General features: G+C 38.9%; 1 protein-coding gene across 2 annotated transcripts; it reads right to left on the bottom strand.

The window, feature by feature from the left end:
- Window positions 1-251: 251 nt before the first annotated feature.
- LOC103703751 (vacuolar protein sorting-associated protein 45 homolog) lies at window positions 252-14,992 on the bottom strand. 2 transcript variants are annotated; one of them, XM_026803279.2, is made up of 14 exons: window positions 14,726-14,992; window positions 14,091-14,548; window positions 13,492-13,687; window positions 13,324-13,403; window positions 9,931-10,158; window positions 9,619-9,744; window positions 9,417-9,497; window positions 9,164-9,305; window positions 8,898-9,076; window positions 4,892-5,047; window positions 3,109-3,216; window positions 2,915-3,036; window positions 2,166-2,297; window positions 252-694 (listed from the first exon to the last, which is right to left on the bottom strand). In XM_026803279.2, exons 2-14 carry the CDS (start codon window positions 14,160-14,162, stop codon window positions 637-639), a joined length of 1,680 nt encoding a protein of 559 aa, XP_026659080.1. In that variant the 5' UTR covers window positions 14,163-14,548; window positions 14,726-14,992; the 3' UTR covers window positions 252-636. The 2 variants fall into 2 exon arrangements, with proteins under 2 accessions (XP_026659080.1, XP_008784936.1); XM_008786714.4 differs by lacking the exon at window positions 14,091-14,548 and having other exon boundaries at window positions 14,726-14,987.
- Between the last annotated feature and the right edge of the window lie 561 nt (window positions 14,993-15,553).

Raw genomic sequence — 15,553 nt, 5'->3', positions numbered from 1 at the left:
AGCTCATGCCTGGGCTAAAATCCGAAGCGAGTGCGCTGGTTTGGTGGATCTTTCATAAATTAAATTGATGTTAGAATAGTGGAATACTGTAATACTTGAAACATACAAACCAACATAACACAATAATCTTTGCTAAGCATCAACCATTCCAGAACTTTTACCCTTTATTCTACCCATCAGCAGTTCCGTACCATTGACAACGCTACGGTCTGCACACTGAATGCAATACGTACGATTATTTGGTACATGAATTAGATCAGATTCAATGGCTTGTGTAATACAACTTTTTCTTATCTATCGGAATCAATTCATTACGTTTCGAAATGAAGAACAAGCTCATCACAATCTTTTCCAGTACTCAAATAGCATACACTACAGCTCCCACAAGTCCACAACCATACAAAAAAAATAAAAAATAAAAATAAAAATAAAATATTTTACACCTTGTACACATCATTGCTTTGAAACCAATGAATGATGGTGATCACCTTATCGGATACAAGATCGAGTCATTTCACATGTCGGTCATCTTGCAAAACCTGGCTGTCAAAATTCGCATTTCCCATCATTAATGCAGGGAGCATTCATTGCCAGCATTTCTCGAGTCCCTGCCGTTGAACAAGCAACAGTTTCACTCTAAACAACGCTGTTTGTTCGAGATATCCTTTGCGCCTCCTCCAGGTCTTTTAGGAAACTGCACAGATCAAATACGTAAGTAGATACTTAATTCACGAACTGATTGCACAATATGTAAACCACATTGTCAGCTGACTGATGGTTCTTCCAACAGTTCGAAATAAAAGGCGAATATGAAATACGTGCCAGGCTGTCACACTTTCAGCAATGGGCAGCGTTATGTTTTCACAATTAGCTTCTGACTGCCCAAGTACTGGTGGTCTAACATCATAAACAGTTGGTGTTCGCATATGGACTTCATATCAATAGTCAAAAGAAAAAAAGAGAGAAGTAACTTCATATCAATAGTCAAAAGAAGAAAAGACAGACGTAACAAGAGTGAAGGTAGCTTTCTTTTCCCATACTGATTTTTTCTTTTTTCGGAGTCATTACACAATCATGATCCCAAACTGAGGTCGGATCTGACCTTCAGAATTTTTTCCTGCTTTTGCACAAAATAACTGCCCAAGGACTCAGACCTACAATTGCCATACCGAGTTATGATCCCGACAATCCGGGGTCTTAGAAGGGGCACAAGCAAACTAGGATAGACCTAACCTTCCTTTTGCCTTTCTTTTTTTCTTTTTTTGTGTGCACACAAAGTGACTGTCCCACGACTGGAAGCTAGAACATTGCACTTGTCATCCCAAGCTTTTTATCATTGCACCAAGTAATGACTCCCTATTATTCCCCCGTACTGATATAGATATAAAACGAAAGACCATTTCTATCAACCATGAATTGTAGAAACACAATGATGTCTCAAGCCAGAACAAAGGCTAGTATACTATAGGCAAGGACTAAGGTCCCACTCCATCTTGGCAATACCGTACTGAACCAAAAAGAGACCAGGTTCCAGGATGCATCTGGGCCCTGGGTCTCTCCAAATCAGGACCTCCTGATGCATCCTGGTTCCTGCATTTGGAATTGCCAATTGTCCCAAGACACCATTTTTTTCTCATGTACTTTTGTTTTGTTATGTTAATCCCTTTATTCTTGTTTTGTATGGCTGTTTAGGACAGATCTGGACTGTCCCGGTACCATACTGATCTGGCCTAAACTGGGAGAGGCCCCATAACCAGGATTTAAACCCTTGGCAGTAGGAATAAAGTGCTTGGCCCATCAACACTTTTCTAGTGCATGGTTGAGTTGTTCCTACCAACATATATTCAGGTGGTTTGACCAATATGGGCTGCCCATAGCTTTCATCTAATGTCTGGTCAGAGCATGATGGCAACTTGTTAAAACGTTCAAACTGCATAAATTATGCCCAACATGGCCAACGAAACTTCTTGTAATTAAAAATGTGCCTTGACAAAAAAAAAAGATGTGGCCATATTTGCATGTAAGCAGCACATGGGGAGTATATTGATGGATTTATGCAAGAGGTATGAAGGTTAGCCCCCGAAGAAGTTAAAAATAGCAAATGATAAAAAATAACTAAATGATTATATATACTTAAAACAATAACTGCCATCGATTTGGCTTACCGCTTAGAATTGAGGACCACAGAACCTCCAAGTATGAAACGTGTTCCTGAATTGGCAGCATTATGCAGAGCCACAGTGCGTGCTTCCTCATATGTTGTTCCCCCAACAATGAAAATCACAACCTCCTGAGGTCTGCATTAAAATGAGATAAAGATCCAATAACAAGGTAGTAAACTATCAAAGACTCCATGTTATTTCAAGAATAACTCATAAGCCAGTGGACAAATTATGATCTTGAAGAATGTCAAGGAAGGGTATGATCTTTAAGCATGCTAATTGAGCGGACAAATTCAAGGATATGAATGTATATTAAGTTAGTAGACTTATTATAACACATCTCTACAGTAATGCTAAAAATTATTTTTGTAGCATGCATGCTTCCAATAGTATATGTTTAAATCTTCTTAAAAATTATCAAAATTGTTGGCAGCTACATGCCTTTGCACATGCATTATAACTAGTATGACAAAAAGCAGAGAAAGGTGGTCCTCCTTTTCCACTCTTATTCTCTTGCATGGAATATTCTGGTTCTCTAAACAGAGGTCCAAAAGCAGGCTTATTTGACTTATATACAACTATCACTTGAAAGTTTTCTTCTCCCTATATCTGGCAAGTTGGGGGAAAAATGATTGACATAAGACAATTATACTTTCAGAAAGAAGGCCAAGGGCCATCACAAGTCGGTTTTTAAATTATGTATTTAGGTTTTCATTTAGTTGATTCTGGAATAGAGGCTATTGCTGACAAACCTGCCCTGTTGAAAATGATTGCCAACAAATGGATAGTCAACATCTCTTAATCTCCCCTTGATTATGCTTTCCATGGTTTGAAAAAGAAGAGGCTGGTGTTGTGTGTATACGTTCTCCACACCCTTCAACAAAAAACAAAACCTGACATAAGGCCGCTGTATGTAATAAATAGGAAAATATTTTATATGACAAACCTTGAGTCCACGAGCCATGTTACGAGCAATATTCAGGAGATCACGATTGCCATACAAATCACCTGTTCTCTTATCGACACCTGCCTGCTTTAGGAGGAATTGGACAAGCTGCAAATCATAGTGTGAGATTATTAGATTTGGAAAAACAAGAGTAAAATAGAAAGGCTTGGTGCACTTGCTCGGTTTGTTAAAGGTAAGAAAGAAGCCAAAGTTCTTGAAAAATGTGTTTGAAGAACTCAAAAGGATTAAAAGAGACGAAAAAGGACGGGAGCTCTTGAAGATCGTTCATTGAGGTTTTAGAAAGATGCATAAGCATGAATTTGGTTCATAGCATCATCAGCGAAATATTAACAAGTTTACACATCAGTCATCAAAGCGCTTGTGAACATTTTGTAACTGCCTCATGTTGGTTAGATTATCGAATCAAAGCACTGAAAGAGAATAATGGAGCAGAAATAAATATGGAATGAACCAACTGGGTTGATCTGCTATGAGTGCAATATCTAATGGTATGTTAGGTTGTTCAGAAAAGTATGGAATGGAAAAAAGAAACAAAAAGAAAAAGGCTTTCCAAGAAAAAGGAAAATTTTAGCTTAATTTGGAAAATCCATTTCTGTGTTATTTTAGTTTTCCTACCATCCGGATACTTAGAAAACTCGTTTTTTTTTTCAAATCTTTAGTTTTCCAAAGATTTTTCCAAGCAAACAAATATTCCTTAATTTCAAGAAAATACCTAAATATAATCATGATTTTAATATAATCTGCAGAACCGTCCCGAACCACCCGGTTCAGGAGTCCCGGGCCGTACCAGCGGCGGATCGGAACGGTTCCACCATTGAAACTAATGCATCTTGCCGTCGCCGAAGGGGAAGGAGAAGAAAAAAGGAGAGAGAGAGAGAGAGAGAGAGAGAGAGAGAGAGAGGGTGGGAGGCTCCGCCTCCGCGTCTCCCCGGCCTCCGCCGGCCTTTCTTTCTTCCTCTCCCTCTCCCTCCTCTGCTCTCTTTTCCTCTATCATTCTGCCTCTCCCTCATCTCTTCTATTGTGTCGGTACAGGCCTGGCACAGTACGATGCGGGTCTGTACCAACTCGTCCCGCCCGATACCGGTTCCGCCATCGTTGCTACCTAGTACTGAGACTGATTCAAAACTGGTTCATAGGGCATTCCGACAACTCGACATTTTTCTGAAAAAATGTGGTGGGGGAACAGGGGGGCCAGGCAGGTGCCGGTATTATAAATACATTTTCTTTTTACAATACAATATTGTGTTTGTCATTTTTTCACTTATAAATATTGCTAGTTCATTGAACATTGGGTGTCAGTACTGATATGACACTCTGATACCATATACCCAATTAAAACACAATTTAAACACTAAAAATGCAAAACAAAATTATCTCAATACCCTTATTAAAAAAAATAAACCTTGAAAAAGAAAAAAGAAAAAAAAAAGGGTTTTCAGGCATCTCAATATAGGACGGTACTAAGCCTTGCAGCAAGTGCCGATGCAGGACAAACCAATACCATACTTTTCCAACAAAAACCAGTACCAGCCCCCTGCACCGATATTCAAAATCTTGTCGACAATTCAAACATTTTTAAATGCTTGGGGAAAAAGCAACTTGCAGAAGACAAGATAAGCATATAATCTCCTAATCTCTCAATGCCTAGCTATAGCATTTATGCCTTGAAGGGGAGCTAAATTCAAGTTGTGAAGCTAAACAATGCAGGAAGCATGTAAAAGCTTAGAATGCAAAGGAAAAAAAGTAGTTCTAGTTGCATTACACCGGATTTATACTTTGCAGACCGTGAAGCTAATTTGTTGAAAAGCTGCATCAATTGAACTGGGCTCTCCTTTTCATAGCGCAAAGCATACAACATTACTAATCGTAAGCGATCAACATCAGAGACAATTTCATTGTTCAGAAGATTGGTGACAGCCTGCAGCGGAGAAAAAGACCGGGCTTTAAATTTTGCACTAGCAAAGGTTTGAAATTAATCTGACTACAAAGTGCACATAACTAATCTTTTTCTCCAATCATATATTTTGTGAAAATAAATGAAGATCACTTTCTAAGAGATAATATGTCTAAATAATTAGACAAACAACCGGTGTTAGGAGAAACTGATCAGGGTTATATCTAAAAGCATAAGGACAGCCTGATGCTAAGAAAAAATAAAGATTGGGCAACAATAACAGAATTTGCTTCCCCGAGAAAGAGGGAGGGAATAATATACCGATTGACACTACTTTTCTAAAGGCTGCAGGAAGAAACAACTGTTCAGTTCTTTAAATACAGATAAATAGCAGTGACAGAAAGACACCTGCACTGATAAATGCTTAGTACAACACAATAGAAAACAAGTGAGATGTTGAGACCCTCTGTTGTTTCAACTAGGTGATCAACTAGATCTGATAGATTCATAATGACAATAATCCTCCATTTCAAGCAATGTCTAGATGATATTCTGTTACATTTTAAAATGCATGACAGATTTGCAACTTCAGAATCTCTGAATCGAGGTCCATAAGTTTTCATACAGATCAGCTTAGTCCAAGTTTGGTCATGTATTGGTGGTACATACTTTCATTCACAATACAGTCATAGATAGGATGCCATGCACACATAATTCATTTAGTTTGGTTATTTTGGTTACAGAGAACTTTTGAGAAGAAATGAGATCATCTTGGTTACAGAAAATTAGTTTGGAAAAAGCACGTCATGTCCAATATTTATGTTACAGAATGTTTCCATTTTTGAAGTCTACGATATTATATTTCGGCATATTAAATTACGTTTGCTTATTTCTTGCAACAAAAAGTTTTTTTTTATTTTGTAAGCTACTCCAAAAGAAAAATCCATGAAGCTCAGAAAATAGGCCTCAAGTATTACGCCTTGCCACATTAAAGGTCTAAATAACTCACCATACAACTCCAACCCAACACCTCCACCACTGCTTATTTTGGGAGGCCTACTGGACTTAGCTTGAGCACAATCATAGAAATACAAGCCAGATAATGACAGGTATAACTTGCTAGTTAGAGCTTATAGCAGAACCAAGGGCAACAGACTAAAGCTAACCAAACTGACAGGCTAGTGTTAAACCAAGGAGCCTAGAAAGTCAATTAATGGTGGTAGTATTAGCACACCAAAAAACAGGCATCAACATACTTTTTCAATTATAGGTCAGGTGTAAGTTAGAATAAACAGATGTGACACTAGTTGGTTGGGTTTGGGTCAGAAGGATCTCCAACAGCAGGATTACTATAATGAGTTTATGTCCATGACTTCCTTCCAATGTTTACTTGCCTCCTTTTTTTTTTTTTTTTTTGCTAAAAGCGGTGATTCATACTATACGAGAACGAATACACCTAGAAGAGTCTGCATACAAAATATCCCGGAATGCACCAGGCAACTCATCCTCACCAACCCATAGGAAGCCGCCTGAGTGGCTCGCAACATACGCCGCCACCCAGTCTGCCGCCCCATTGGCCTCCCGATATACATGCCCGGCTCGAAAGAGAATCCCCTCCCTCACCATCAACCATATATCCCGGAGCAATGGGTGAACTTCCCTATCGCTGTGAGGGCCCTGCCGGACCCAACTGATCACAATGGCCGAGCCTCCCTCCAAGAGGATGGAACTCGCCCGAAGAACAAATCGTGCATATCGCAACCCCATCCAAGCCGCACGTAGCTTTGCACCTGGGACCGAGATATCAAAGATCTGACAGCCTCCAGCTGCCACCGTGCTGGAATCCAGGCCCCTTAGACCTACCGCTAGATCTTAGGATTGAGACTTGGCCGCTTACGTGAACAAGCATGCTTTCATGATGATATAGTAATATGATGTCAGATGGGCTTTGATGAACTGGATCCATCTGTCATATGTGAAGACTGCAAAGTGGGCATATATGATATAATAAAGTGGTTGGTGCATTTTCGCTTTTATATAAACTTCTTTGACTTGGTGTTCTCTACCTAATTCTCCTCGTGATATCATGAAGGCTTCAAAAGTGCTAACAATGTTGCACGCCACTAAAGCAGCCTTCCACCCAAATATTACATATTCGGGTGTTACCTGAATGCTGATAAAAAGCACCATATGTAATTAGGAGTCGGACCAAATAAGTCAAGGACCTTTCACTGGAGAAAAAAGAGATTAGCACAAGTACAAAGGAATGAAAAGCTTATACAACAAGCCTCACCATACACCTCAAGACCAATGACATCCCCCACCCTTCCCTCTGCACATGTGCGCGTGCAAGTGCAATGTGATGGGACAGCAAGCTCCTTTGACACAAGAATGACTTCATGCTTGGGTAACAATGGATTGTAAACACAGGTGCACAATTTGCCCACTCCAAATAATCTTTCTTACCTCTTTCTCTTTTTGTTTTTTTCGTAACTTTCCCTTCTTGAGGGAAGATGCAAGTTTAACTAATCAATTCACCACTCAGTTATCTAGTTATTTTATTATATTTTCTGGGAAGTAGATTTCAAGTAACGCATGCATCATCCATTTTGTCATGCTGATGAGGACGGTGTTTTTAGGAAGAAACAGCTCCCAAGAAAGGCAGTACAAATACGGTCTAAACCTTCTCAGTAACAAAAGATGCTAACCATCTAACCTATACCACTCTTACACCCAGCCTCATTTGCCCCATTCAACACCGACCCACTCACCTCCAATCCAACTCATTTAGATTGCATCCAACAGAATCGATAGAATTTGTGGAAACTAAGATTTGTATACATCAAATATGTTGGTTTATATACATCCACTAAGTTGGCTTGACAAACCCATCCTACTAATTTATAAATTTCATTATTTTAGATTTTTCCACCTCATTTTCTATTTATTTAATTTTAACCTATGTTACATGCATTTGGGTATGGATACCAAGTGTGAGTATGTGTCTTGGGATCAGATCTATCTTATCCCTAATTTATGTGAAACAGGGGTTGAAACCTAAATTTTCCAATTTAAGCTAAAGGGATCACAACCATCTATCATATTCTCTTCTCTACAATAATCCACATACACCGCATGTGCCACCTACCCACTAATTAAATACCCTAACCCTATGCCCCTTCCCTTTCAGTGGCTCCAACTCAGTCGCAACCTCCAACTCCGACATCCTCTCCACCCAAGCCAATCAGTTGACCGCTGTTGTCCTTCATCCATTGACAACCCCATCAGCCCAATCAATCCCACTAACAGCCTGCCTCATTGCAAGTGGGTGCTCTGCAACCCCTTCCTCTGATCCTTCATCGCTCTCTTCCCTCTTCTCCATAGCTGGTCTTCCCTCTCCTCCATCTTTGATCTCAGATTTTTGGGGACCCATGTCCATGGGTATTTGCGATAGTCAGACTTGTAACCATACCCGTACCTACGTCATGTCAACATCGGGTTTAGGTGATAAGTCCAGATATCATATTCTTTAGCAATATACCTAGAATATGTCATGAGAATTCCCAACTTCGCTATATTGTAACCCAAGGTCCTCACAAGTCTTCTCCAAGTAATAATAATAATAATAATAATAAAAAGATTAAAACACTACATCACTACTGTATCACAAACAATCATGTAAATAATTCAATTTCATCTATAAGTTGGTGATATGGAATGTTTAGGCGCCATTATGTATTAACATGGGATTTGTCTGTTGTGCATGCTCCAATCGATTAGGTACCAAGAATCTAAAACAGAGGATAAATGATTAAAATAAATAATATGTTAGAAAGGGTGAAAATGTCAAAACACAAATGAACATGTAACATACCTCAAAGGCTGCCAGTTGTCCACCATTACAAGCAAGCTCTTGTTCAGTTTCTGACACTAGCATAAGCTTCCGCTCTTCAACAATTCTGCTCATTTCTGTAACCATGGTCACATGCTTTGATACATTGCCTTGCATCTTTCGGTACTCGGGGTAGTTGTCCACGAACTTGGCCATATCCTCTACATAATTGAACAAATTAGTAATAAGATTAGCAGACAACCAATGCATATTGTTAATTGTTAAACATAAGCTTGACCAAGACATACCTACTGTCTGGATGTTTTGGTTACACTTTGCAATCTGTTGGAATTCATCCACCATTCTCTTGATATTCATTCCAAGATCTCCAAAATTTTCATACATGTTAGCTTTAAAGAAGGCATCTTGCTCCGACGACAGCACAACCTCCTATCAGGAAAGCAAAATATTTAACAATGCTCAAATGATACTGAAATGTTTAGAAGGAATTGGGATCGGGAGTGTGGGGTGATGGAGGTGGAATGATGACTATGAAACAACCTGCTGATCTTGGGGAACTTTGCCGATATTTCTCAAATCTACTTTGTTATCTTGAATACCAATAAGCTCGTGCACCATTGCCTGTAAATGGAATAAAGTAAAACAATTTATTTATTTAACTGGGAATAAAGTAAAACAATTTATTTATTTAACTGTTAAGCAGACCAAAAAACTTAAGAGGCAAGGTTGTTATCATGAGTACTTGGTAAGTCCACTGATTCAGCAATGGGGTCACAGGGTCATCCCTTCGATCAATTACCAGCAACAAGGGAGAGATCTCTGTACGCCTGAAATCGAACAGACCACTTTCCTGCTCATACATAAGCTTCTGCAGAACTTAACCAGAAAGTAGAGTTAAAAAAAGTTCCAAGTTAAACATAATCAAACTAAATAAAAAGTGACATGATGTTAAGGGCAAAGAAAAGGAAGACATTTTCACCCTGTAGAAATGATTTCCTTATGTCATTGGAAACTACAAATGTATGCAAATATACGCATGTGATTAATTACTTACTGCAGTTTCCTGTGCAATCCTTTTTGCAATATCTGAGGCCCGTTGATACCGAATAACAGGGCGGCGTTTGAGTGCTAAGAAAACAGCAGCAATTCCATCAACTGCTCGATCACAGAAGCTTTGTGAGCTTGGAGGATCTATGACTGTTGGGAGCATGTATATGTGATTCATGTGCATGTTTAGAGTAAAATGGTAAGGATCAATGGCACAAAAATCCGCAAAGAACTCCTGCAAGAGTCGGAAGTAATGCTATTATTGATATTGGGTTTAATGTATATGATATGAAGCCTATACATGATACATATTGAACTCAGTAGCTCGACTGAAAACTTGCTGTTTTTGTTCTACACATTTACAGTCTAAGATAATGATTAAAAGGACAGATCCCAAAAAAAGCATAGAACACAACATCATCCACGTAGCTTTCTTATATGACATGTTTTCTTAAGTCTCTTGTTAATTCAAAAATGCGTGTAAGTTTATTAGGTATATACCAGCAACATACTGTTTAATAGGATGATTTAGTTAAGCTACGCAAAATTGAAGCCTAACCTTGAGCAACCCGGATTGATTTAATTTTTGCTGAAAACTCAAATGTAAGCCTTGTACATCAAATTTAAATCGAAAGCTGATTAAAGCTAACCCAGCCCCTGTCAGGATAGGGGCTAGTTAACCTTAAATGATCCAGATTGATTCAATTTTTGCAGAAAACTCAAATGCAAGCCTTGTATGTATATTTAAATTGAAAGCTGATTAAAATTAACCCAGCCCCTGGACAGGACCTAAATCAACTCATTTGCACCTCTATTTAGCGCCAAAGACCATGGACTTTTGTTTTAAATAATAAAAAAATGCAAGTTTCTTCCCATTAATGATATCTGCTACAGAAAGCTTTGACCATGACTTCTCGTATCATCACTACAGCCTCAATTAATTATAAGTCATCACTCGCCCACCTCTTCTTGCAACCACAATAATTTTTACATTCTGATACACATGTTATTGTATTCCCCTTTGCTAAGCCGCAAAAGTATTATCAAAGTCGTCTTAAGAAAAAGAAGCACAGGAGGATCTCACTATAACAACCCTAAACCTTACAACACACTGGGGAGGAAGGAAAGAGCAAAAGGAAATGCCATAAGAGAAAATAAGCTTTACACAAAACACACACACACATATATATATAGCATTTCTACAAGGGAATCATTTTCTAGTCAATGGTTAAGCCTACTCAAAACAAGTACATAGAAGAGGGATATCATAGAAAACATCCTTCAAAAATTTAATCAACTATCCTTAATTTGGAGTGGGACAGAATAGATGCCTTGCAATCGGATATGGTACTGATTCAAGTAACTAAGTCAATAGGAAAATAGAGTAACATAAGGCAACCAGACACATATGATGGTAAGCAGGAGACAAATTATGAAGCCTCAAACTACATGATGACCATTGAGTGAACCTCAAGAATGGTGACTTAGGTAACGCACAATTACAAGAAAATGTGAATGGGACATATACGGGCACCAAAATGAAATAGTCATCGGAATTAATGGGTAATAAGCAAGCCAGCTGGCAAAGTCAATAGCCATGTAGATTGACAAATAAGGCGGTGAACAACAATATGATGTCACAGGTAGGTAACTAGAAGTCAAAATGTTGACAGCACATTGATAGACACACCAATAACGGCAATAATAAAACTTGAGTCTGAAAGCATAAGATGAAACATTTTACATTCACATGACATGAGCATTATTCACCAGCTACAATCAATATTATAAAAAGAAAAACCAATTGTGTACAAGTACAATGTTGTGCCCATGATTACAAATTCTGAAACTAATACTCAAATCTACACTGATATGAGCTCAAGGCAAGACATGATAACTTTCTGCAATGAACAATATAGGTTTTGAGCGTAGATTTTGAGTATTCCCTTCACAAAATACTATTAAAGGATGCTAAAAATTTGCAATTATCCCATGGATCACCATTTTATGAAGATTTAAAAACACACAAATAACCCCTCCTTGTGTGCATCAACCATGGTTATCACTCCAACAAACACCAACAAATCAATGTTAACTATCACCATCAATCGCAAACCCATACTCTTATCATTAAATAAGGCAGTCTTTTACAATTGTTACACATCTAAACTCATGGTTCAAAAACTAAGAAAACAAAATTGGATCATTGATGCCAAAAATAATTGAGTAGGACAAGTCAACTCAAGAAAACTAGGAAAAGTTATGAGAAATTTTGGGTGGGCATATAAATAAAGCAACAAATGCTAGAATCATCAGCACTGATCACAGTCAAATAAGTAACGGTAAGCTACTAGTAGTGATCATAAAGGACAACCAGAAACTCTCTTTGTTAAAGTTTTCATTATCTATATAAGACGTGAATTAAGATAACTGATAAATATATGTACTGTCATTATTTATCCTCTGAATGGAGGAGCATGGAATTGCAGATGTATGGTAGGAATTTGGTATTGTATTTTGGAAACGTGCATGGCCCCACTCCACATGTAGATCCAAGAGCAAAAGGTGATTGAAAGGGGCCAAGTGTGAAATGGTACCTGTCATCTGAGGATAGCAAGTGTTTGTCCAAATACGCACTAAAAGTTTGTTTTAACCTTTTTTAAGTTCATTTGATTCTAAATGCAAAATTGTTTCATATGTCTATGTTCTTTATAGAAGGTAAGCAATGTAGCTGGTGAATTTGACCCCACTCAGCCAGGTTTCCACTCAGACCATGGAGTTCTAAAACTATGTCCAGACCACTCTCATCTGAATATTATTTTACTTAAAAATAAGTTGCTAGGGAAAAGAAAATTTCACAGCTTTTAGATGTTCTTTTACATCCTTACACTAGTTGTTCATCTGAACTACAAACAACTGGCTTCTTCCTTAAAGCAACAAAATAAACCAAGGTAAGATCTAATTTACATACCTCCAGAGGTCCAGTAGATATTGTCAATTTTAAATATTAAAAAAAAAAAGGCATCCTCAGCTGGTCTAGAAAATAAGTCTGATGATCCTGGTCTAACAAGATTTCTGGGTGATCATTGTTAATTCCGTTTCTTTCCATTTCTTCTACAACTTGACAGATGTTGCTCTGACAGTGCTAATAGGCCTGGCTTTCCAACTACATGCTTAAGTAGCTCAAGAACCTCTAAAGATGTTTCAGTTAAACTTAATTATTATATAAGTAAAAGATCAACTTAATGATGGAATGAAGCACTTCTATATTGAATTCAAACAGAAAATTATAAGAGTAACTTGGAGAGAGAGGGACTGGTGGGGGATGGAGTAGCAGACAGAAAGAGAGATGGGAGAGGGGGTAGGGGGGAGAGAGAGGGAGAGACTCAGTGCGGCTCACCTGAACTTGTTGGACAACTTCTTGTTCGTCTGAATCAGCAAGCACTTGAATTTGGGTAATTTTCAAGATGTTGGAAAAAACTAAACAAATACCAGAAGTTAATGGTTAATATTTTTCAGAAATATAGTTCATAAGCACAATATGCATATCAGATCCTAACGAGCATACACAAGTGATATTCGCCAAATCTGGGATTAGCCAACTGGCGTCGCAATTTCTGAATATTCTCTGATGTTGGGCGAAGGAAGTACACTGCTTTGAGGTGTGCCATTGATTCTTTTGACATCGAATCCACCAGTTCTACCAAAAACACCTCCTTCTGAAGTAGTTCTGATTGAGAATATGCAACACTTACAATGCTGACCTGCACATCAAAACACCATGATAAGACACCATCAACAACCAAGGTTAGCCATGATCCTCTGTACCCTTGCATCCCCTCTCTCTCAGACAAATTTCCAGTTTATGAAATATAAGATCTCTTATCTTGTCATGAGATTCATTACTCAATATCTTTCTAGGAAGTAAACTAATTACGATATGGCTTTCTTGTTCATATTCACTCAAGAATTCAAGTGGATGACAGATGATGCTTAAGCATAAGAAAATGCACAACATGCTGTGAGCCATGGTTTAGTCTGATAGGTGTTTGGTGTTTGCCGAAGTATGGATATTATCGATACTGTTGCATTACAGACAATGTTCCTGAGAGAAACATGGATGGAAATCACAAACTGTCTCAGGCAGATATCACTGGTATATATTACACGTGTCTCTGCTGCGTACGACAGCTGTGGCCGTGAGGATTTGATGATGGACAAAATGGAGCCGTTCTTCATTGCGTCCTGTCTCTTACTGATGGACTCTGAGCTCTGGATTCAGTCATCTGCAATTATTTGTAACTTAGATAAGTGATTTAAAACTCTCTCACAAGAAACACTCGTGATAGGTGGCTTTTGGGTTTCCTTCTGCGTTCTGAGTGACTCCTTGACAAAGTGGATTATGTCACTTGTTTATTGCATATTGATCATCTCCTCTAGGCTTCCGGCACGCACCGATTCCTTTCATCTTGCGGGACGCTCGCACAAGGTTCAACTAATTCCCCAACTCAGGGCCATTTTTAACGGCGTAAGATTACTACCATGTCAAAATATTTCTTCAAGATTCAAGAACCCAAAAATCTCATCCGGCTCCTGAAGACCTTAACAGTTCAAAAGATCGAAACCTGCAAAAGCGCATCAATCCCGGGGAACATATGTTGCCAAGAAACCCTAATTTACGAGAGGGAATCGATCAAGAAAAGACCTAAACCATCGGTAACAGCTCAACCGACACGAACAAGTGATCCACCGAGACAGGATCTTGACAAGAAAGAGATGATCATGGATCAGGGAATCCTTACCGTCTGAGAATCGAGGACGAGGACCTTCATGCCCGGGATGTCCTGGAGCATCCGCCCGATGTAGTCTCTCACCAGAGAGATCAGCACCATTTTGCGAGCGGAGATCCGATTAGGTTTAGGGTTCTGGGGATTTCCTTTCCACCTCTCCTAATGGAGAGAGAGAGAGAGAGAGAGAGAGAGAGAGAGAGAGAGAGCCGGGATCGGAAGAGCGGAGACGCAGACGAAGACGAAGAAGAAGGGAGGGGGTAGGTTGAGGGAATAAAAGAGCCGCAGCATCCTATAGATTGCGCCACGTCAGTCATTTGTCACATCGCCGTTTAAGAGAACCAAACGGGAACTAACGGAGCCAGAATCCCGTGTCTTCACCCACAAGGGATCAACGGCGACGGGAGGACGGTTGCCGGAGGCAGAGGCCGAGCGCCCGGTGCGCGGGGAGATCTTAGACGGTGACGCCGTCCCTAGATCTAACGAAATGCCAATCTTAATTTTCAAAATTTAACAGCACCCGAGAATTATCGTATCGTTGTAATCCTTCCTATATTTTGCTTGATAGCATGTAGAATTGTACTGATTTGGATTCTAGCCTGAGTCCGGCAAGATGACTACCTCCCTGATCAGAATTTACCGTGACAGCATTGGTACATATTTTTGCAGCAATTGGGAAAATGGTCAATCCATCCATACGCATCATTGGACTTTTTTTTTTTTTTTGATATTTGTATGTAACTATATATGTTGTTCAAACGTGTTCTTGCATTTTCCTTCCCATGTTTCATAAAACAAAATCAACTAAATTGCACACTTGCTCAACATTATCAACTCAGTAAA

Source organism: Phoenix dactylifera, chromosome 6 (genome assembly GCF_009389715.1).
Source record: "Phoenix dactylifera cultivar Barhee BC4 chromosome 6, palm_55x_up_171113_PBpolish2nd_filt_p, whole genome shotgun sequence".
Taxonomy (NCBI): Eukaryota; Viridiplantae; Streptophyta; class Magnoliopsida; order Arecales; family Arecaceae; genus Phoenix; species Phoenix dactylifera.
The sequence above is the reverse complement of the archived record's forward strand: the minus strand, read 5'-3'. Positions and strand labels throughout refer to the sequence as shown.